The 23,060-nt window shown below is 46.4% G+C and overlaps 1 protein-coding gene across 9 annotated transcripts in view; it reads left to right on the top strand.

The window, feature by feature from the left end:
- Positions 1-23,060, top strand: part of LOC137431103 (sushi, von Willebrand factor type A, EGF and pentraxin domain-containing protein 1-like) — a 225,668-nt gene that overhangs the window by 178,877 nt on the left and 23,731 nt on the right. For all 9 annotated transcript variants that reach the window (XR_013624049.1, XM_078781427.1, XM_078781421.1 and 6 more), the window contains one exon: positions 8,569-8,701. Coding sequence is in view for 8 of the 9 variants with exons in the window: in XM_078781427.1 (XP_078637553.1) it covers positions 8,569-8,701 (133 nt within the window). In the remaining variant the exon portion in view is untranslated. The remainder of the gene's footprint in view (positions 1-8,568; positions 8,702-23,060) is intronic.

The raw sequence follows: 23,060 nt of genomic DNA, 5'->3' as shown, positions 1-23,060 counted from the left end.
GTATTGGAGTAGGGACACCCCTCTGAGCATTTCGTTTCAGGATCTTTGACACCTGACCTTGAGTGATGCCATACTGCCGAGCAATAGCACGCTGTTTCATGCCAGAATTTCGTAAAGCCACCACTCCATGACAAACAGCATTGTCAAGTTGACGGGCCATCTCCAGAGGAAGCGGCAATAACTTTTGGAGATGTGCAGCAGTTGTTTTCCACTAATACAGAACGCAACAACCCTTGTATACCCGACTGTGAAGCCAATCATCAAATGCACCTGTCCGTACATTTTGCCACGCCACCTGTGCTATAATCCTGTTGTTGACTTCTTGCTGCGACAGACAATCAGTGACATGGTTCTTTTAACAAAATAAATCACCAAAGTGTAAAAGAAACTCACCAGATTGATATACTGAGTTAAGAAAGTAAACCCAAGTCAAGAAAAAAAAAATATTCTAGACAACTCTTGTATGGTGCTGTTCTCTATTGCGTTCTCATCTTGTGTAATACTGCGCATTGTTATTTGCATATTCTGTATCTATTATCTTATTCTAATATCTACCATCGCTTTCTTTGTCTTGCAGATTGATTGTTCATCGTTGTTGCTAATAAACCTGCATTCAATTGATACATTCTTGTTTATGAACAATCAACTCATCTGAAGATGCCTGCTGCAGTCTGCCCCTTCCCGAGCTGTGTCTACGTTACTGACAGCACTGACAATGCCGTTGCTGCTATCCAGCTCTCCATCCACGCCATGACTCACACGTCCATTGCACCAGCCAAACCGGACAAAGTCAGCCGTCCTCGTATCCAAACCGGCGGTACCAGCGAAGATTGGCAATATTTCACCAGAAGATGGGATGGTTACAAGGCAGCGACCCAGATAATCGGCAATGATGTTCGCGTTCAACTCCTTGAATGTTGTGATGATAACCTACGACGTGACCTCCACCGCAGCAACCCACGCATTGAAATCAAGGACGAGGCAGCTATACTACAAGCCATTCGGTCCCTTGCTGTCCGAGAGGAGAATACCATGGTGTCCCGCGTAAACCTCCACAACATGCGACAGGACCGAGAAGAACCAATTCGTACCTACGCAGCCCGTCTGGCTGGTCAAGCTGAGATCTGCAAGTTTTCTGTTGTATGCTCATGCAATCCCCCTACTGATGTCAACTACACCAAGGACATGGTTCGCGATGTCCTATGTCGGGGACTCGCCGATCAAGATATACAACAGGACATTCTCGGCGATCAAAATCAGAACATGAGCTTGGAGGAAGTTCTCATTTTCGTCGAGGCCAAGGAAGCAGGGAAACGTTCCCAGAATGCCTTGCTCGATAGTGAAGGCGCTCATGGCGCAAGCCAATACAAAAACTGGAAGAACAAAAGAGCCCTGATCACTACCGACAAGCAGGCGGCCATTTGTAGTTATTGCGGCAAAACTGGTCATGGCAAACAGCCGAACATCGACCAAAGGCGTCAATTCTGCAATGCCTACGGGAAAACATGCAGTAAATGCGCCACTCGCGGCCATTTTGCACATGTCTGCCGGGGAGGCACGAAAAAGGCGGACAACAAACCTACGGACAAATCAATGGATGCTCATGATGTGGAAGAAAGCAGCCAGGTCCACGATCTCCTCTGCTCTGTCACGGAACGAGAAACGGCCATTTGGAAGCCGCAAATTAAAAGGGCCATGGCCACCTTGTCAACTCCACTACACCTCGACCACCATATATTTGACCACCTCTCTGGCTGGACCAAGAAGAAGTCTCAACCACAGCCGTACATAAAACTCATAGCACGGATCGATAAGGAATCTTATGACCATTTCGGCCAGCCACTGTCATCCCGACCAAAATCGGCCAGGCTCCAGGCCATGGCCGACACTGGCTGTCAAAGCTGCCTCACAGGACTTAATATTTTCCACAAACTCGGGCTGCGTAATGAAGACCTGTTACCTGTCAACCTGAAGATGAATGCTGTTAACAGTGGAAGGGTCCGGATTATCGGCGCCATGCTCCTACACCTGTCTGGTCGCACAGCCAATGGCGACATTATTGAAACCCGACAAATCTGCTACATCTCACCTGACACACGGAACATGTATCTCAGTCGTGAAGCATGCGTCGATCTAGGCCTCGTGTCTATTAGCTTCCCAACCATTGGCGAATCCAACACAGTTGGTGCTGCAGTGGCAGCAGTTATCGATGCAAATTGTAACTGCCCGGAAAGATCGCTTCCCCCTACACTGCCTACATCTATCCCATTTCCGGCCACTGACGAGAACCGAGAGAGGCTGGAGAAATGGCTACTGGAGTACTACAAAAGCAGCACATTCAATGTCTGCGAACACCAGCCACTACCCCACATGGAAGGTCCGCCTCTCACACTGATGGTTGACCCCGAGGCAACACCAAAAGCGGTGCACACCCCAGTGCCTGTCCCCTTACACTGGCAGGCAGAAGTCAAGGCTGGTATCGATCGCGACATCAGGTTAGGGGTTCTGGAACCGGTGCCAATTGGTGAACCAGTGACATGGTGCAGCAGAATGGTCGTCTGTCCAAAGAAGGATGGGACCCCACGGAGGACAGTTGATCTGCAACCACTGAATGCGCACTGCACACGTGAGACCCACCACACCCAGTCACCCTTCCATCAAGCAATGGCGGTGCCACATAACACCAAAAAGACGGTAACAGACGCCTGGAATGGCTATCACAGCGTTCCAATCAGAGAATGTGACCGCCATCTGACAACGTTCATCACACCATGGGGCCGATACCGTTACTGCACCACTCCCCAAGGTTACATCGCTTCAGGTGATGGATACTCCAGACGATTTGACGAAATTGTATCGGACTTCAAAAACAAGTCCAAATGTATTGATGATACCATCATGTGGAGCGACACATTGGAAGAGAGCTTTTTTCAGACATGCAACTGGCTCGACCTGTGCGGCCGTAATGGGATTACGCAAAATCCGACGAAATTCCATTTTGGTCAGGACACGGTCGAATTCGCTGGATTCGAGATCACCATGGACAGTGTACGACCATGCCAAAGGTATCTCCAAGCGATACAGGACTTCCCCACACCAAAAACAATTACTGACATTCGCTCCTGGTTTGGGCTAGTCAATCAGGTAACATACTGCTTCAGCATGACCGAGAGGATGCGACCTTTTCGGGACCTCCTAAAACCATGCACCCCCTTCTACTGGGATGCAACACTACAATCCCTATTCGAAGAATCAAAACGACTCATCATATCTGAAGTCGCAAATGGGGTCCGGATCTTTGACAAGGAACGGACAACATGTCTCGCAACTGACTGGTCGAAGGATGGGATTGGCTTCTGGCTCCCCCAAAAACACTGCAGATGCCCTGGTGAAACCCCACAGTGCTGCCCCGATGGCTGGAAAATCACCCTTGCTGGAGGCCGCTTCACCCATGCAGCGGAGTCGCGCTATGCTCCGATAGAGGGTGAAGCTCTAGCAGTGGCGGACAGCCTGGAAAAAGTAAAGTATTTTGTGTTGGGATGCAAGAACCTGATTATTGCCGTCGATCACAAGCCCTTAATCAAGCTTCTTGGTGACAGACGATTAGAGGACATCCATAACACGCGGCTTGCCAACTTGAAAGAAAGGACCCTAGCATATCGTTTCCGAATTATCCACATCCCGGGAAAACGACACTGCGTACCAGATGCGATTTCACGACATCCGTCGGGTGCCAGACCATCGGAACGACTGCCACTGGTGGATGACATTTCCTCCATTATGGATGTGGCCACATCGTCTACACTAAGACAGCACACCTTGACTGGGCTGTGGACCACAGATGACGACACTGGCATGGAAATGGCTATTTCTATGGCAGCCATCAAGACACTCGATTCTGTGCGGTCCGTCACTTGGGACGATGTTCGGGACGAAACAGCAAGTGACACTCAGATGCTGCAGTTACTCAATTCTATTGAGCAGGGTCTACCTGCCAGTCGGGACGATTTCCCTGTGTCCATTTTGGAATACTTTCCCTTCCGTGAACACCTCTACACTATTGATGGCATAGTGGTCTACAAGGGGAGGATTATCATCCCACCGAAGCTACGGAAGCTTGTCCTTGAGAATCTTCATGCTGCTCACCAAGGAGTCACGGCTATGACCACCCGGGCCAGCAGCTCGATCTTTTGGCCTGGAATCACTCCCCAGATTCATGAGATGCGCAATCGCTGCTCACACTGCAATCGGATGGCCCCATCGCAACCAAGCGCTCCACCTACAGCCTCAGCTGAACCTGCCTACCCTTTCCAGTACGTTTGTTCAGATTACTTTCATCACAAGGGTCGGAGTTATTTGGTCACCGTTGATCGTTACTCTAATTGGCCAATCATTCAGCTAACAACTGGCGGGGCACAAGGCCTAGTGAAATGTCTGCGGTCGAACTTCGCCACTTATGGTATCCCCGACGAATTGGCATCTGACTGTGGGCCAGAATTCACGGCACATGACACCCAAGACTTCTTGCGTCGGTGGGGCGTTAACCATCGGTTGTCATCCACTGCCTTCCCACACAGCAACTGTCGTGCCGAGATCGCAGTCAAAACATCGAAAAGAATGATCACCGATAACACTGGTTCCAATGGTGAACTAGACACTGATCGGTTCCAACGTGCAATACTCCAGTACCGGAATGCACCGGATCAGGACACTAGGTTGTCTCCAGCCATGATCATCTTCAAGAGGCCAGTCAAGGACTTCATACCCATCATCCCAGGCAGATACTTGCCATCGGACACCTGGCGGGAAACACGCAACAATCGTGAGGAAGCTTTGCGCATTCGGCATGCCAGGGAGATCGAAAGACTCTCTGAACACACGACAAAACTACCTCCACTGGCCGTCGGGGACCATGTCCGGATCCAGAACCAGACCGGCCTGGAACCACGAAAATGGGACCGGACCGGAACCGTGATTGAGGTAAAACAATTCGATCAATACGTTGTCAAGGTGGATGGCTCCGGAAGAATCACTCTCCGGAATCGTAAGTTCCTGCGACGTTTTACGCCTTTCAGCATGACAACTCCCACTACGACTGGCAAAAGTGGCATGCTGCCAACCGTTATGCCAAGTGTTATGCCAATCGTACCGAAATACTTAATGTCTGGTACCCAACCCATCGCCGCTCCAAGAGTCTGTCTCAATCCTGTTACCACTCCCCAGAAGGGTGAACCCCAACATGTCATTGCGCCGGGCTTACCATCACAGACACTCCGCTCCACCACCGCGATGACACCACCCGCAAGAGTCGCTAACCAACCGCATGTGCAGACCACCGCCACACCTCCACGGTCACTGCCTATTTCTGCCCCCTTGACGGTTCGGGTGATGATGGACCAGCTGGAGGGGACTCCGGCGTCGGACAGGGCGACAGTGAACCACCCACCGGAGACTCCCACAATGGACCAAGAAATTACGAACTGCCCTCAGAGGACTCCGACGATTGATCGGGTGGTGACGGGCCGCCCGAAGCGAATTATCAAACCACCAGCCCGATTCAATTCAGAAGAATATCAATTATAAACTCATGTGATCCTTTTTCTTGGTCTCCAGTTTCGTTCTATTCTGTGTCACAATTGAACGTTTTTGGGGAAGGGAGATAGACAACTCTTGTATGGTGCTGTTCTCTATTGCGTTCTCATCTTGTGTAATACTGCGCATTGTTATTTGCATATTCTGTATCTATTATCTTATTCTAATATCTACCATCGCTTTCTTTGTCTTGCAGATTGATTGTTCATCGTTGTTGCTAATAAACCTGCATTCAATTGATACATTCTTGTTTATATTCCATATTAAATGCCAAGTCTGTATATATATTAATGTATAGATATATATATATAGTCGGACCCTGCTATTTGTGGTTCCTCTATTCGCGGGTGATAAAATGTGACATGTTTCTCTATTCACGGAAAAGAGTCCCGCGAATTCGCGTTTTTTTTCTGTTCACGGCACTGTTCCACGAATTCACGTTTTCTTTCTATTCGCGGCACTGTTCCGCGAATTCACAGTTTTTTTCCCTATTCACGGCAGTGTTCCGTGAATTCACGATTTGTCAGGGGCACAAAAAAAATATTTCACGAGCCGCTAGCTTGACACATATAAAACCCATCTTTTACCAGCCATGCATAAAGCAGCTTGACACAAAAAAACACATCTACGAGCTGCGATCATGACCTGCTTCTACATTCACTGCTGTGTGCTTTGCGTTTTCAAGGTTTTCGCGGCCGCAAATTTTAGCCGCACTATAATTTGGAGCTTCGGGGGATGTTCCACCAGATGTGTAAACAAGTCAACCCCGCGAATATTATAGAATGCAAACGCTTCATTAAATCTATTATTGAAATTAGCAGCTGGGCTCAATATGGCATCATTTGATAACATCCCCCACAAACATTTTGTAGATTATTCACCCATCCCGCAGCTACCCACAATGCCCGGCATTCCTTCAATAAACTGGAAATGGTACCTGGTGTTGTTGTTTTTTAAAATTTGTAAGCATTTTTTCATGAAACTGTAATCATGTGCATTTGTGGTCGAAAACATATTAAACTTTATAAAAATTTCCTCTATGAATCAGGAACCGCCGGGAACCTATAACGTATACCCTTTTCCCCATTGAAACAATGCCACGGTATACATTCGTAGGATTTTCATCTACCTTCGTGGATTATCATCGACATTCGTGGGATTTGCCTCACCATTTGCAGGATTATCGCCGACATTCGTGGGTTTTTTCTTGCCATTTTCAGGACTTTAATCAACCTTCGCGGATTATCGTCGACATTCTAGGGATTTGCCTCACCATTCGCGGATTTTGCCATGCCATTCGCGGTTTGTTCCTCTATTCGTGGATTTTCGTGACTCGGGAACCTATCCCCCCTTTTTCCATTGAAACCAATGCCCCGCCATTTGCGGTTTCACAATTTGCAGCATTTTCCAGGAACCCCTCGAATAGCGGGGTCTGACGGTACCTGTATATTCATTGACCTGATATGCAAATCCTCTTCAAATTTGACAGGAGGTCTAAGGGTCACACAAAGAAGCTGTGTAGCCGTTTTAGGTAAGGGAGGGAATGGAAGCGGCACAAACACTAGAAACAAATTTGACCAGATGCCACCATGATTTGGAGGAGGGAGAAAGGTTTGAGAGTACAGACTTGAGGGTAGAGGTATATTGTTTCCTGGCTCTCCTGAGCATAGACACACTTGTTCCGAGCTTGGTGGAAGGAAATGAGATTTCCTTCATTTGGATTTGCCTTCCATGAGGTGAAGGCAAGTTGCTTCATGGCAACTGCCTCACCACAAGATTCAGTGTACCATGGACAGGAGGAAGGGTATGACAACTGAAGACGACATGGATAATTCTGCACATGAGAGAGAGCAATTTTCTTTGGAAGAATTCCCAGGGTGAGTTGATGTCATAGACAGTAGAGATGGAAGAGAAGTCTAGAAGTTTGATGGCTGCTTGATAAACATACCTGTCGGCATGGCAGAGGGCCAAGTATGAAATGTTATGCCTCCGCCGACTTGTGTTTTCAGGTTGTCCATCCGTCCATGATAGGTTTTCGTTACCACGATAACTTGAGAACGGCTGAACGGATATAAGTCAACCTTGGTACAAATATGTATAATGAGGTGAAGATGAACCGATTCGATTTTGGGGCCACGATGTTAAAGGCTAATCTAGTCAGAGGAACCGGTCAGAGGTCATGTTAGGGAAAAATCCTTTTACCGCGATAACTTGTGAACCAGTAATGGGATTCTGACCAAAGTTGGTACAAGTAGGTATTGTTATGAAAAGACAAACATATTTTATTTTGGGGTCAAAAACGATTGTGGACACACAACAACGAGGGAACCGGGTAGGCCTCAAATAACCCGGTATGAAAAGTCTGACAAATACTCACAAATTTTCACGAATTTTAAAACAAAATCGAACTAAAAGCACACAATAAATACAGACACAGCAAAATAAACAGTAGAAAAATCGACAAAACGACCGAGAGTACTTATCTTTGAGGATGCTGTAGGAGTTGAATCAGCATGACCAAGGAAGTTTTTGAAAAAAAGGAATAGAGTTTTTGTTATTTTCTGTTATTCCTGACATGTAACCTCCTTCAACTATAACAGTGTTTCGTTTGATCTTTCCAGTTGTGAATAAAAGTTGATTTGGAAAAATTGTTTGGAACTATACAATTCGTAATTCATCTAAATGTGGCATTACTGCTAGGGGTGAATACTTTTCAGGCCACTGCATATGTAATATAATGGAGCTAATGCGTATTTGGTTAAACATATGCGCAGTATATATAGCCATATATGCATTCGCTCCTTTGTATTAGGAAGATATGAAGAACCCTAATAAATAAATTGCACATTTCAAAATTGATTTTGCTGTTGTTTTCGTCAAGGTTAGTTCAAGTACAAAGTGGTCGTGGACGGGCTTTGCATTTTGAGATGCTTTCTAGTTCTCTCTGTTCTCTTCCTGTAATCTCATTGCATGCAGGATATTGGTGGTTCTTACCACTACAAGGTTCCTGAAGGAGAGAATGTGAATTTCTTTTGCTATTCAGGCAGTACACCCAACCGGGAGCGTACATGCACAGGTGGAGTAATCGACCTACCAATTTGTGAAACAGGTGAATCATGGCATACCTATATCCTCTGATTTGAATGCATCCTCTCATGTGAATGAAAGTATATATTTTACTTACCGATTACCAAAGAGCCATTGACATGCAGAATAGAATAACAGGAATAACAATGGAATGGAGGAATAACACAAAATCAATTTTACAATTACCCATGGTAGAACAAAATGGGATGGAGTCAGCATGTGTAGAATATATCGTGGAGGTGCATTGATGAGCACGTGAGGTAGTGATGGGCATCGGATCATTCAGATATTTTTTACGGTCATCACATCAAGAGGTAATAAATATATTATTGGACCTATCCATGCAAACATGGGTAAGCCGGTTCGTCTCAACAACTATGCAGTATCTGTTCTCTTCCTGTAATAAAGCCTTCCCCCAAATATCTTGCCTCCATGCAATGCAATCCTGAGCATCCACTCTGGCTAAGCCAAGAAGTTTCATATTAGTGCAGCGGCATAGCAAACCAATTGTGCATTTTGTGATGGAAGCACCAAATTTGGCAGAATGATAGAATATTATATGGAGAACATTTTCAGATATGGAACCACTTTGGAATTCACCCCAATGTGGCCGCCATATTGGATTTCAAAATGGCGGCTTAAAAATCTTTAATTACAAATATTTCTGGTTCTATACCAGCTACAGCCTTGATTTTAGTGTCTGGATGTACAAACTTGAGGTCAAGGAATTGAATGGTTCTACTTAGAAGTTGATTTACTGACGCCATATTGGATTTCAAGATGGCGGAAATTGATTTACTGACGCCATATTGGATTCCACGATGGCGGCTTCCGAAAATCTGCTGACCGATATCTCTGGTTCTATGCCAGCTAGATACTTGATTCTGGTGTCTAGATGTACATTTCTGAGGTCAATGAATTGAATGGTTGTATTGAAATATGTTTTAATGCACATAAGCAACTGATAATCCCATATTACGTACATTGTATACACACGTTCAGCAAGAGAACTAGCGAGCGTATTGCATCAAGTCATGCCAAGTGTCACAGTTCCAACTCAATGTGAGCAGTCACCATCACAGGCACACAGTGCTGTGCATTTCAGAGCCGCTTTCTTGCACTTGCATCTCCCACTGCAACCTTTTTCGCACCCACAACAGATGAGTTCATAGCAGGATTTGGCAGCTTCTGGTAGTGTTGTCCACAGAGGATCGAACTGTCCGTCATTGTCCACCCACCCCCAGTCGCATGGTAATGGGAGATAGCAGTGTGGGACAAGAGACTGTCCCCAACAATGTCCACCCTGGTAAGTTGCTCTCTTCACGTGTTGTACTCGGGCGGCCTGTGTTGGAGGTATTGCTTCAATGGATCGAGATTTCTTTGCAAAGAGTTTCTTTCTTGCCAGATTCACCTCAGAACATGTGCATGTGCGGTCGTACAGAAGCACTACGTATCTCTCCAGGGTTGCCAGTGTATCCTCAGAGATCTCACTTGGTGCAGATGCCAGGTCCAGGAATGCATTGGTCACTTCTGGAAAAGTTTCCCATACTGCCCATGCTGTTTTCTTGCCACGACCTGCAAAGCTCGAGACGGTATCACACCCTGTGATTGCATGGAAGATTGGCAGTGCCTTGGCTTTGTCTGGTCCCAGGGTAGCAGACAGCTCGTGTGCTGCTATGTAGCAGAAGTTCTTTCCGGTTCCAAACGCTAACCAGAGTTCGTCCACTACCTCATTAAGCTCCTGGGCCATCCACACAGCGAGAACCACCACATCTGTGTCCACGGTGCGGATGAGTACTCTGCGGTGTCCAGATTTCATAGCAGCTGCTGCGTGGAGCATCATGCGCGTGTCTGCTTCCTCGTGATTGCACGGGGCCAAAGCGGCTGTGTCTGCACATGGTGGTACAGCAATGACCTGTTGGTGTAAGCATGAACAATACCGTGATGTAAATTAAATGTGAATTCCTTTGGTGTAGGTGGTCACGAATAAAACCTGACATGAATCTGCATAACATTTATTAATTTATTTCAGTACATTATTTCAAGTACATAAATACAGGGCAATTATTATTATTATTATTATTATTATTATTATTATTATTGTTATTTACTTGGCATCAAGCACATGAAATCATACAATATGACATTGCACATATAACAGTAGCCTGTTCGTGTACACTCCCCCAAGATGCCAGGAAAGAAAAAAGCAATTCAAGAACACTATGGCCAATAGGCCTTTCTTAACAATTTGAGGGAGTGTACCGTGGACAGCTAAAGATTATATATACAATACAAAATATTCTTCCGAATAGATAATACAAATCGGGATTATATAATCAAAATTAAATTATATGAAAAGAATACACATATGTGGGTAAGAATTTACTCTACAACAGCATAAATCAATAATACATTGTATAATATGTACTGAAACCACAGAAGATTGTACACACACTCTCAAACACACAAGCAGGCACGCACCCACTCTCACCACCCAGACACATACACACACTTTCACTAACACACACTAACATACATCATGCACATTACCTGTTCACCGTCAGTAGCAATCAGCTGTTTGTCTGGCACATCGATGGACTCCGTGACCTGCTTAGACAGAAAGCTGAAGAGTTCCTCCTTGTTCTCGTCGACACGGAGGAAACTGCGCCAGTTGCCTGGTAGGAGGGCAGAGCCAGTGACACGTCTGCGTATTCCCTTGCCTCTGTTGGTCCTTGCAGTTGCCTTCAGGCTGCCTGACTTTGCATAGCGGTCCCACACTAGATCGAGACGAGATCGATGTTGAAGCTGTGACATAATGTATGGAACGAATACTTTTGTGGCATAGTCAAGAAATGTTTTGGTCTGGCCTGGGCTCAGCATTTGAACTATTACAGCTCCATCGAGGATCACAGAAGATACTTGTGGTGGGTCCGACTTTGTTTCGACAAGCTGTTCTAAGGGCTGCAACAAGTCAGCTTTGGAACCAAAGCGGAGCTGTCCATTTTGCGAGAGTGCTGGCGGATGTGCGCTGTTCTCATGTTTGAAGAACTGCTCGAGACCCCCATCTCTGGTTTGGCATGCGATGTATAGTCTGGAGAAGAGCTCTGAATCACTCTTTGCAGAGGCTACTTGTTGTTTGCTCTTCTGGGCAGCTTTGACCTTGATGGATGAAAACAACGGGAGTTTGTTGCGTTTGATGACATCATTGAGTGGCTTGGATCTGTCTGCCAGACGTTCCTTCTCAAATGAATGGAACTGATCTCTCCCAATCTGTAAAGCTGTATGTACAGTATCTACAACAGCTGGGCCCAAGATCTCCAGTGTGCCCAGGACCAGCAAATCTGTGCTTTCTTCTTCAAAGGGGCTGCCCATCTCTTCGATGACTGTTGTCAGTGCACGGACATCTTGGACGAACTTCTTCTGCACACTGTCGGTTTGCTCATGGTGGTGGGTGTGCTCTCCCCTTTGGCGCAGTTGCTGTGAGGTCTCAAATTCTGTGATGACCCGAGCAACTTCGGGGCCAGCCACCATCCACCGTCGAAGGGCACTTGGATTTTCAGTTAGGCCCACTGCCCCGCCATCGCCTTTGACCGTGGCATTGTTTTGTTCATGCGCCTGGTCTAGGGAGATGGCGGAGAAAGCATGCCTAGTCTTCTTGGATGTGAAGTGCCCCGCATGGAACTTGGCAGCAACATCTGGGTGTTTCTCTGCAATGCCAACCATGTCCCTGATGTGGACTGGTGACCAGCGAGCATAGTGGATATGGCCCAATGCAGCGAACCATGCAGCTAGCTCTGGTAGGGTGTCCATGTACAGCGTGAAGTTGGACTCTCTCAGTGAACGTATGTAGAGGAGTATACAGAGCTCCAGGTTAAGTACAGTGGCCCAGTACTGAAACTGTGGACATGCCGCTGCTCTCTGGTCACACCATGCCTCGAACTCCAATGGTTCCTCATCTCTTGCAGTTGCTCTTTCGTTGTATATGTCATATGCACGATGCTGCAGTATGTGTAGGGCAGCAACAGTTACTTGGTGGGCGCGTCTTGTACGGCTGACGTGAGCTGCACGCAAGAAGGAGTCTGCTGTGCCAGCTGTTGCTATCTCTGCCTGAACCAATGCCTGTGTCCAACCGCTGTCTTGCAGCCAGTCTCCTGCTGTCTTCAAAGCTGCCATCTCTGTGTGTAGACCACCCAGCATGACCACAAAGAGATCTTCACCATGTGTGTCTGGCCAGTTCCATTGCACCTGCTTGGCGATCGCATAAAGTGGTTGGTCCAGTGTGACGACGGGTATCTGTCCAGGGTTTAGCTCATTGATCGCTGCTTTCACGACATCCATGGCATGGCGGATCATTGCCACTGAGTGGGCTTGGTCATGGAAGAGGGGAAGCAAGGCAGTGGGTGTGACTGTGATACTAGTATCCTTGGCCGATTGGTTCTCTGCGTGATGTGCAGCCCAAGAAATGTTTCCTGGATTCTGTGTGTCACCACTGTCACATGCATCCTTCACAGTCTGGAGCCACCTCTTCTCTTTATCCAGTTCAGCTTGTGCAGGATTCCTCTGCAGCGACGCCTGGGTTCCAGCTGGTACAGGGTGGCTTTTGGCAAGTGAACTAACTGGTTGTACATCTGTGTAATACCGTGGAAGGTCCTCCACAGTCTTGACATTTGAGACACCCCCGATGATGACAATACCTCGGTCTGTGCCTTGATTGTCATAGTCTGGATGTTGTATCAATGAAATACCAGTTCCGTGGAAGGAGTCGTGTGCTGTCGTGGAACTGGGATTGTGGTCTATATTATCCACAGCTGATGTGGTGAACACTCCACCACGGAGCTTTGGGGGACAGACCACCTTCTCCGCCCGAAAGCGCTGACAGACCCCGTTCCCCAGCTCTGCAGAGATCCGTAGCACTCTATCATAGGCAATGCTGATCCCTAGTCCAGATAATGTGTCAACCAGTTCCCTCTTTCTCGTATGGGCATGAAGCATCAAGCCAAGATATATTGGCAAAGGAGTCTCTTGACTAATGCTGTGTCGTACGTCTGTGCCTGCACCTCTCCTCTCATGCTTCACACTGTTGTATTTGAGAAGTTGAGCTATTGTCACAGACGCCGATGCCGATGACTGACATGCCTGATCTTTGATGCCTGCGCCCTCTAAAATCATGGAGACCATTGTCAGCAGCAGTTGTGGCACAGACTCTTCTTGACATTTGTGTGAGAAGGACCCATTGAAAGGCTGAGATGACTGGAACATATCCTTCCTTATAATCCCTGCAGCTCGTGCCAGGTGCACAACATCACTGTCAATATCATGTTGACATGCCTTGGCTAATGCACTGCCAATGTCTTCCTGAAACACCAGCAGGACATCTCTTCCCTGCCTGTGCTCCTGCAGATCAGGGAAGTGTGCCAGGATACGCTCCTTGAGTCTGGTTGTATGGACTCGTGTTTCCAGCACAACTCCGAACTGTTCCATTCTCATTGTGTAGAGCTTGGTGAGGTCTGCCATTTTGAATACAGGAGCAGTGTCTTCTTCTTTAGCAGTTTCCTCTATGTACGTTACCAGTTCAGCAAGGACTATTGCTGAAATGACATCTACCGTGCTCTGGCTTTGCTCAGCAAGCTTTTTTGCTGCCCTCACGCGGTTGTATAGGGATGTCAAACATTTCTTATGGTACTTGGCCTCTCTTGCGACCATGTCCCCAGCACTCAGTTGGGCTAACAAAGTGGTATCCTGAAGAAACTCTGCAGCCTTGCGAACGTGTTTATCTAGTTCCAATGTCGCTGCTTGATGAAACTCCAAACCAAGCTCTTGCTGGCAGAAGAAGCACAAATTGTCGCATATGCTATCAACACAAGCTGCCTGAGACCTAGTAAGCTTGTACTTATCTGTGATTGTACTGGGGATAGGGCTTCCCTCTGAATGACTTCTCTTCTGTACCCGCTGTAGCTTGGTAGTGTTATATTTCACCCTACATGACTTGTGCCACTTGGCTTGGTGGGCAGCTAGAGTGGCAGCTATCCCTTGGCCTTCATCCAGTCGTTGCAAGTCCACGTCTTGTGGCAGCTTGCCTAGTTTATTGAATGCTGATAGATTGTCTTCAAGTGTCTTGTATCCAGCACCTGCATCAGTTCTTTTCGTGACAGCAGGACACTGTAGGGACTCTCCTATATCAACTTGACACAGAACACAGAGTTCCCAGTCCAGTGGCGTCTTTGGCGTTGAAGTTACATGCTTGGTAACATGAACTAACTTGAACTGCTTCGACATGATTGAAACCTGGATGGAGCAAACAAACAAAAAAGTCGTTTAATTAGGGGTTAATCAACGGACCCGCATGTTTTATCTACAGGACAATACACGACCCACCCTGAAATTTGACACCAAATGACCTCTTTTAGGGGTATTTTTGGCCGAAATTTTCAAATTTTTCACTCCCCAGACCCCTAGATGTTCCCTTGAGCTCAGAATCGCCGCTGTAATGTGTCTACTGATGTTAGAAAAGATATAGGGTGAATGGGGCAATAATTGTGCCTGTAGGATTTGTTTCCACCAGGGTTACAGATTTTTAAAGCCGCCATTTTGAAATCCAATATGGCGGCGACCTTGGGTGAATTTCAAAGTGGTTCCATATCTGAAAATGTTCTAAATATAACATTCTATCATTGTGCCAAATTTGGTGCTTCCATCACAAAATGCACAATTCTTCTTAAATTTTTGCTATGCCGCTGCACTATATCCTTGGATACAACAGAATCCCAGATTAATCTTGATCTGCCCATGTCCCTCTTTCCAGCAACATGTAGGTGCCCATGTATCCTTTCAACATGACCAAACCATCTCAGTCGGTTCCTCCTCAAAACAACCCATAAAACTATCTAGGCCTATTCTCTATCTCCTCAATTCCAAAGAGATTTTTCCTTAACCCTGCTTAACCCTGCTTTTCGCTTCGCAAGCACAGGCTAAACAAGTACAAAAAGTTTCAATTAAAACAAAAACTGCGTCGATGTTACACAATGCCTAGATGGAGCTGTGCCTATAACGTCGATGTTATAGGCACAGGACATTCCTATTGATTCGATTACTTGATGTTATTTTTGTGCAAAGTGAAAATATATCTCGGCAATTTCCCGTGTGTGGCGACGAATTTTTAATATATCTCGGCATTTTCCCGTCTGTTATTTCAGGCAGTGTATGACTGACCATGCCGCGATTTAAAAAATATATATCTCGGCAATTTCCCGTATGTGGCGACACGTGAACGAAGCTATGCTCCTCTCTCCACATTATTGTGACGATGTATAAATTAAATATTTCATCGTGACGATTGTCATCAAATGGACGAATTTTTAATATATCTCGGCATTTTCCCGTCTGTTATTTCAGGCGGTGTATGACTGACCATGCCGCGATTTAAAATATATATATATATCTCGGCATTTTCCCGTCTGTTATTTCGGGCGGTGTATGACTGAGCATGCCGCGATTTAAACAAAATATATATATATATCTCGGCATTTTCCCGTCTGTTATTTCGGGCGGTGTATGACTGAGCATGCCGCGATTTAAACAAAATATATATATCTCGGCATTTTCCCGTCTGTTATTTCGGGCGGTGTATGCCTGACCATGCCGCGATTTAAAAATATATATATCTCAATGGACTTGAAGTTACAGGCCTTTGAGAATTCATTTCGTTCTATAAAGGGCAACTTTCATCGGATTTTCTTCCCGTTTTTTTTCAACCGAGTCTAAAACTATGTTAGCAACTGTGAAAAATGAAATGATATATCGAATTTGATTTGAAATAAAACTGTGTGAGAGAGGAAGACACCACGGGCCTACAAAACAGGCCTCAAAGCTATGCGAGTTAATAAAATGGTGGATATTTGTTTATATGAAGCCTCTCCCAAAATGGGTGGAGCTTCGAGGTTTTGTCTTCTCTGCAAGAACAACAAGAAGAAGAAGAACAGCAAGAAGAAGAACAACAACAACAACAACAGCAGAGGGCACTCTATGAGCAGCGTCTGCGACACGGCTAAAAAAATGCAAAGTATGATATTGTCTGAAATAAATTGTGTAATTGTTAATTTAAAGGACACTACAGCAAGTATCCACAACGTTGTGGATGCATTCACCACTAAGCAAACCAATATATTCACATAGACGTAATGTTATAATTGGAGGGAGGGGGTGTGCTCCAAAGGCACATATTCGGTCATCCGAACATAACTTCAACCTCACTTAACTACATATTAGAGACAAATATTAAACAAATCAATAAAGAACAAAGGAAATATTCAAATGAACAATTTAATGAACCGTTACAGGGGCACTAACCATAATGTAGGGCTGATATTGTGTGGTGACTTCTAGTTTTACATTCATAATTTGCTACATGAACAGGCGGTGCGGGCAGAATCAATTCACCAAGCTTGTTCCTCACATACTGACGCGCTCCTCGAAAACGTTCGGTTAGTCAGGTGTGGTTTAAACCAGGAACAACCAATCAACTCTGAGTACGTGAGGAGGAAGCACGAGGATGAAGAAGAAGAGGGTTTTTACGCAGACTCTCTACTTTCGAGGGGCTTGGAGCTAAAGGTGTGATAACGTGTAGCGATTTAATACTGTACTTCACTCTTCTTTGGTTTCCCTTGGAACTATCAGCAGAGTGCTACTTCACCACCAGCTCGCTGTTCACGACAACCCATTGAGCTTTTCTACTTCCCGGGGCTAACGACTATGACCACATGAGTAGAAATTCACATACACATTATACATACTTGTACTACGTTTGATTTCTACAATTGCTTGTCTGGACAGGAGAGGTGCATGTGTGGAATGGAAGGGTTACATGCAGGGAGAGACATGCCTTCGTGTCTCAGACAGACTGCTTAAATAATCTGTAAGCTGGGAAAACAAAGGGGAGAGATTCCCAGAGCAATATGGCGCTGCCCTCACTCTGATTAGGTTTCCGGGTGAGTCGAGAGGCGAATCTAGAATCAAGGAATCTCTGATTGAGCTATTGAACAAGCCGCGGCAAATCCAGAGTGAAGAGGTCGTCACCGAGGTGCTGAGGGATTTTTTTTTTTTTTTGTATACAGAATCGAGGCTCGTGAAAGAGCTAACATTTATCACACAAAAAAAATCAAACAAACAAACAAGATATATAAAAAGAGGGAACGGTAGACAAGATGGGGAGAGAAGGGGAAGCACACAAACACAACATTTGAGAGCAGGGACATCGGGAGATGTGTGGGAGGGAGAGGGCTTGGGGGGAGGAGGCGTGGGAAGGGGGAGGGGGGTGGGAGAAGTATAAAACACAAGGACACCAAGGACTTCCAGGAAAGAAGTTGGTATTTCAAAAAAGTGTATTTGGGGTGAAATTAGCGGGGGTAGAAAAGATCAAGGTTTTGGATCGGGGAAGATAAGAGATTTTGGTGAACAGCTGTTTTAAAGACTTGGAGGGAGGAGTGGGATTGAAGAGAGTGAGGGAGTTTAAAATGTTTAAGTGAGGATGGTGCGATCAGAGTGCTAAATTAGATTCATTAATTAGATCAGACCAGATGAATACGAATACGGTATCTATCTATAATTCCAGCAATCTCTGTGTGTATGTTTGTATGTTTGTATGTTTGTATGTTTGTATGTTTGTATGTATGTTTGTCTGTGACCGCTGTTTCTCGACAACCACGGGTCCGATATACTTGAAACTTGCCAGGTATATTGCTGGGGACCCGAGGATGTGCCTTTTCAAGGTTTTAAATTAATCGCAGAAGTAGTTACCGAGCTATGTCCAAAAAACGATTCAACCAATCAGAGAGCAGCGAGCTATCACGTGTGCCGAACGTGGCGAACAGACTCTGCCTCGGATGGCACATTTGAGAGCGTATTCATTTATTTCCCGTCGGCAAACTATGTTGGCGCTATGTTGGCGTTAAACTATGTTTTAAAACTAATTAAAACTAATTTGCGATTCTTTCGCTTTGCGATGCGATTTGCGATTGCGTTAAACTCGCTCGGGCGTTAAACTATGTTTTAAAACTAATTACAACTAATTTGCGATTCTTTCGCTTTCCTGCGCATTTGTGCACGCTATGGCGATTTCTTTACCAAACTCCGCAAGCCGTTCACGGAGGTATATAATAAACTGGAGAGCCAATGACGGCTGTCGGCTGAAGCTAGCGGAAGTTGCTTGGCGGCCATATTGGGAAGCCGATTGTGTCTGCATCCGTGTTTGATCTCACAATCAGCTGATCTCACAATTTCTGATTCATTTTGGATGCTTACCGACTGTAAGGAGTCTTATTTGTGAACGCGCTGTTTCAAAATGCCACAGTGTGTTGCATTTGACTGCACAAATACCTCAGGGAAGGCCTCCACATGCACATTTCACAAGTAAGTGACAAACCGCGATCGCGGGTGTTCTGCTTTTTCAGTTTTTGGCGTGGTCACGGTGGTGGGGCTAGGTAATTAAGTTTCAATGTAGTTTCAATGAAGTTTGAACACTGTGTTTGAATTTGATGATGTTAGACCACGCGCAGGGTGTGCAATACGACACAGATCTCAAATATAACTGTATTGTGTATTCACTAGGGCTATGTGAGTATGTCAGACTGATGTCTGATTGACTCATTCATTGATTCAGATTGAAGTATCGAGATTGACTCGTCAGCTCGTGATCATTGTCAAGTGATTTAATTTGTGATGAGCTTCACTTAATTGTCCAGTCTACTACTGTCAGGGTTTCCATGCCCTCCTGTGTCACTCATGAGCAGAAAGAGCAAATGGGGTTTTTTTTTTTTTTTTTTTTTTTTTTTTTTTGTATACAATATCGAGGCTCGTGAAAGAGCGAACATTAATCACACAGAAAGACAAACCGACACATAAAACATATAACATAGGGAGCGGTAGACAAGATGGGGAGAGAGGGGGAAGGACACAAACACAACATTTGAGAGCAGGGACCGAGAGACATGGAGACATGGAGAGATCTGAGAGAGGGCGAGGGCTTTGGGGGGGGGGGGGCGTGGGAAGGGGGCAGTGGGAGAGGTATAAAACATATGGACACTGCCAGGACTTCCAGGAAAGAAGTTGGAATTTCAAACAAGGTGGATCTGGGGTGAATTAGCGGGGGTAGAAAAGATCAAGGTTTTGGATGGGGGAAGATAAGAGATGGTGGTGAACAGCTGTTTTAAAGACCTGGAGGGAGGAGTGGGATTGAAGGGAGTGAGGGAGTTTGTTCCAGAGGCGGGAGAAAAGAGGAATGAAAGAGTGAAGGTGAGCGGAGAGCCGAGATTTCGGCAGTTTAACCATCAGAGGGTTGCTGGCAGATCTTGTGCGACCTGTAGGAATATTTGGGGGACAGAGCACAGAGAGAGCTGGGGGTGCAAGGCCGGAGAGGAGTCGGTAGAAGACAGAAAGACCACCTACCTGCCTGCGGTGAGTGAGTGAAAGGCCCTCAGAGATAGCTTCATCGCGGGAGATTCCAATAATTCTGAAAGCTTTGGTTTCAACAGCGTGAAGCCGAGCTAGGTGTGAGGCAGGAGCACCGGCCCATAGGGGAGAACAGTATTCCATTGAGCTGCGGATGAAAGCCTTGTATGTGGTGAGGAGCTCAGGTGTGCCGAGGAAGGACTTCGCACGACGGAGGATGCCCAGTCGGCGACTGGCTTTGGAGGCCAGCTTGGAAATGTGGTTTTCCCAAGAAAGATCATGGCAGATAGTGAGACCCAAAATCTTGAGCGACAGAACTTCTTGGAGAGGATTGTTGAGAAAGTAGATGGGAGGGTTGTCCAGTCGATCTTTTCGGAGAGACATAGTAAGAGTGTGAGATTTGTCAGGATTGAAAGACATGTTCCACTTGTTTGACCAGTCTGTGATTTTGTCCAGGTCTTCTGAGAGTGAGGAGGCAGCAGACTGCCGATCTGAGGGAAGAGGAATGGAGCGGCAGAGAGTGGAGTCATCAGCAAAGAGATAGAGAGGATTTTCGAGAGAGTCAGAGAGATCATTGATGAAGACCAGAAAAAGCACGGGGCCCAGAACACTGCCTTGGGGAACTCCAGCCTGAACAGGAAGAGGAGATGAGAGAAACCCATTCAGGGCCACACGTTGACGACGACTAGAGAGGAAGTCCGCCAGCCATGCGTGGAGATTTCCATGGATACCAAAGGAGGAGAGTTTGGTGAGCAGAGCGGGGTGCCAGACCGTGTCGAAGGCACGTGATATGTCGAGGGAGACAGCTCTAATTTCATGTTTGGCATTGAGGACCTCCATCCATTGTTGAGACAGCAGAAGCAGCATGTCCAGAGTAGAGTGACCTGGTCTGAAACCAAATTGATGATCAGAGATCAAGCCATTGGAGAAGAGGAAAGATTTCATATCAGAAGCAATGATGGATTCCATGACTTTGCTGATAATTGGGAGAAGGCTGATTGGTCTGTAGTTGCTAGGATCTGTTTTTGCACCTTTTTTGTGCAAAGCGGTGATGTTGGCTGATTTCCAAGCAGATGGCAGTTGACCTTGAGCAAAAGAGAGGGTGAAGAGAACAGAGAGAGGGTGAGATAGAGCAGCAGAGCAGGATTTTAGGACCCGTGGGCTGATGCCGTCGGGTCCAGTTGCAGAATCAGAGTCGAGGGTTGACAGAAACTTTTCCACCTTGTCAGGAGGAAAGGACACGGAGTCCAGGAGCAGCAGGGTACGACTGGGTATGGTGGGTACAGAGAGGGATGGGTTTGGGACACAAGATTTAGAGGCAAACACAGAGTTGAGGCATTCAGCTTTTTCACGTGCGGAGTCAGCTGTGTAGCCGTTTGAGGTAAGGGAGGGGATGGAGGGGGAACAAACACCAGAAACGGATTTGACCAGACGCCACCAGGATTTGGAAGAGGGAGACAGATAAGAGAGTTCGGTCTTGAGAACGGAGAGATATTGTTTCCTGGCTCTCCTGAGGGTGGACACACACTTGTTTCGGGCTTTGTGAAAGGAAATGAGATTTCCTTCCGTTGGATTTGCTTTCCAGGAGACGAAGGCAAGTTGTTTCTGGGCAACAGCCTCACCACAAGATTCCGTGTACCATGGACGGGAGGAAGGGTATGACAACTGAAGACGAGATGGGATAAATCTGTGCATGAGAGAGAGCAATTTACTTTGGAAGAATTCCCAGGATGAGTTGATGTCAGAGGTGGTAGAGATGGGAGACCAGTCCAGATGATTGATGGCTGCTTGAAGACCGTGCCAGTTGGCCTGAGTGAAATGCCAGACTCGTCGACGCTGAGCAGGCTCCCTGAGGATGGTCAGAGAGATGTCCACTTTAACAAGGACATGATCAGATGTTCCGATCGGAGCAGAAGAAGAGCAGCAGACATTTTCAGGGAAGTTAGTCATAACCAAGTCCAGAAGAGAAGATGTTCCGTTGACTGAGATCCGGGTCGGGAAATTGACAGATTGTGTCAGTCCCAGTGAGTCGCAGAAGTCCTTTGCTGAGGAGCCATGGCTGGTGAGAGAGGTACCCACACCCAGCCAACTGGCATGATGACAGTTGAAATCACCACATATGAGGAAGAGAGAGTTGGGATGAGTAGATAGAAGTTGGTCCATATCATCAGACAGCGAGATGTAGATGGAGTCATCACTGTTTGGTGGACGGTACAACACACATATGAACAAGAGGTGGGAGCGAAGGGGAAGCCGTAGCCAGAGGTATTCCTGGGGGTGAGGTGGAGAGAGTGCAGTGCAGGGCGAGTGAGGAAGAGAGTTTTTGATAAAGATAGCAACCCCGCCTCCAGGACGAGGCTCAGGTCTATCATACCGGAGGAGGGAGTAGCCCGGGAGAGATACTATGGAATCAGAGACATCATAAAGGAGGAAAGTTTCTGTTAAGCAGATCACGTCTGGTTTGACAGAAGCAACCTGTATGGAGAGATCGGTTAAGTTTGAACGAAGGCCCCGGATGTTTGAGGTCCATACCGTTAATGAAGAGGAAGGGGGAGCATCAGATACAGAACAGGGGGGAGGAGGGGTAGGGTAAGATGTGGAAGAGGTGGAAGAGGTAGGGAGAGCTGTTGAAGGTGTGTCAGAGATTTCAGAATAGCTCGGAGAAAGGGAAGGATGGGGCGGACAAAAGGTTTGATGGTGATTGGGTGAGCCACAATGAGGTGTTATTTGAGGAGGGGGAAGAGAGAGGCAGAAGGTTGGGGGAGATGGAGGTGAGAGTTTGAAGGGGGAAGAAGCGGGGAGGACGCTTTGAGGAGGGGGAGTGAGCGGGGGGAAATTGAGAAGCAATGAGGGTGGGGAGATTTGAAGGGGAGGGGTGAGGGGGGAGTTTGGGAGGGAAGGGACAAGGGGAGGGATTTGAAAGGGATGGGATATGGGGG

The sequence above is a fragment of the Myxine glutinosa genome, chromosome 7 (genome assembly GCF_964187855.1).
Source record: "Myxine glutinosa chromosome 7, kmMyxGlut1.1, whole genome shotgun sequence".
NCBI classification, from domain to species: domain Eukaryota; kingdom Metazoa; phylum Chordata; class Myxini; order Myxiniformes; family Myxinidae; genus Myxine; species Myxine glutinosa.
This window is presented reverse-complemented; position numbering and strand designations above follow the sequence as displayed.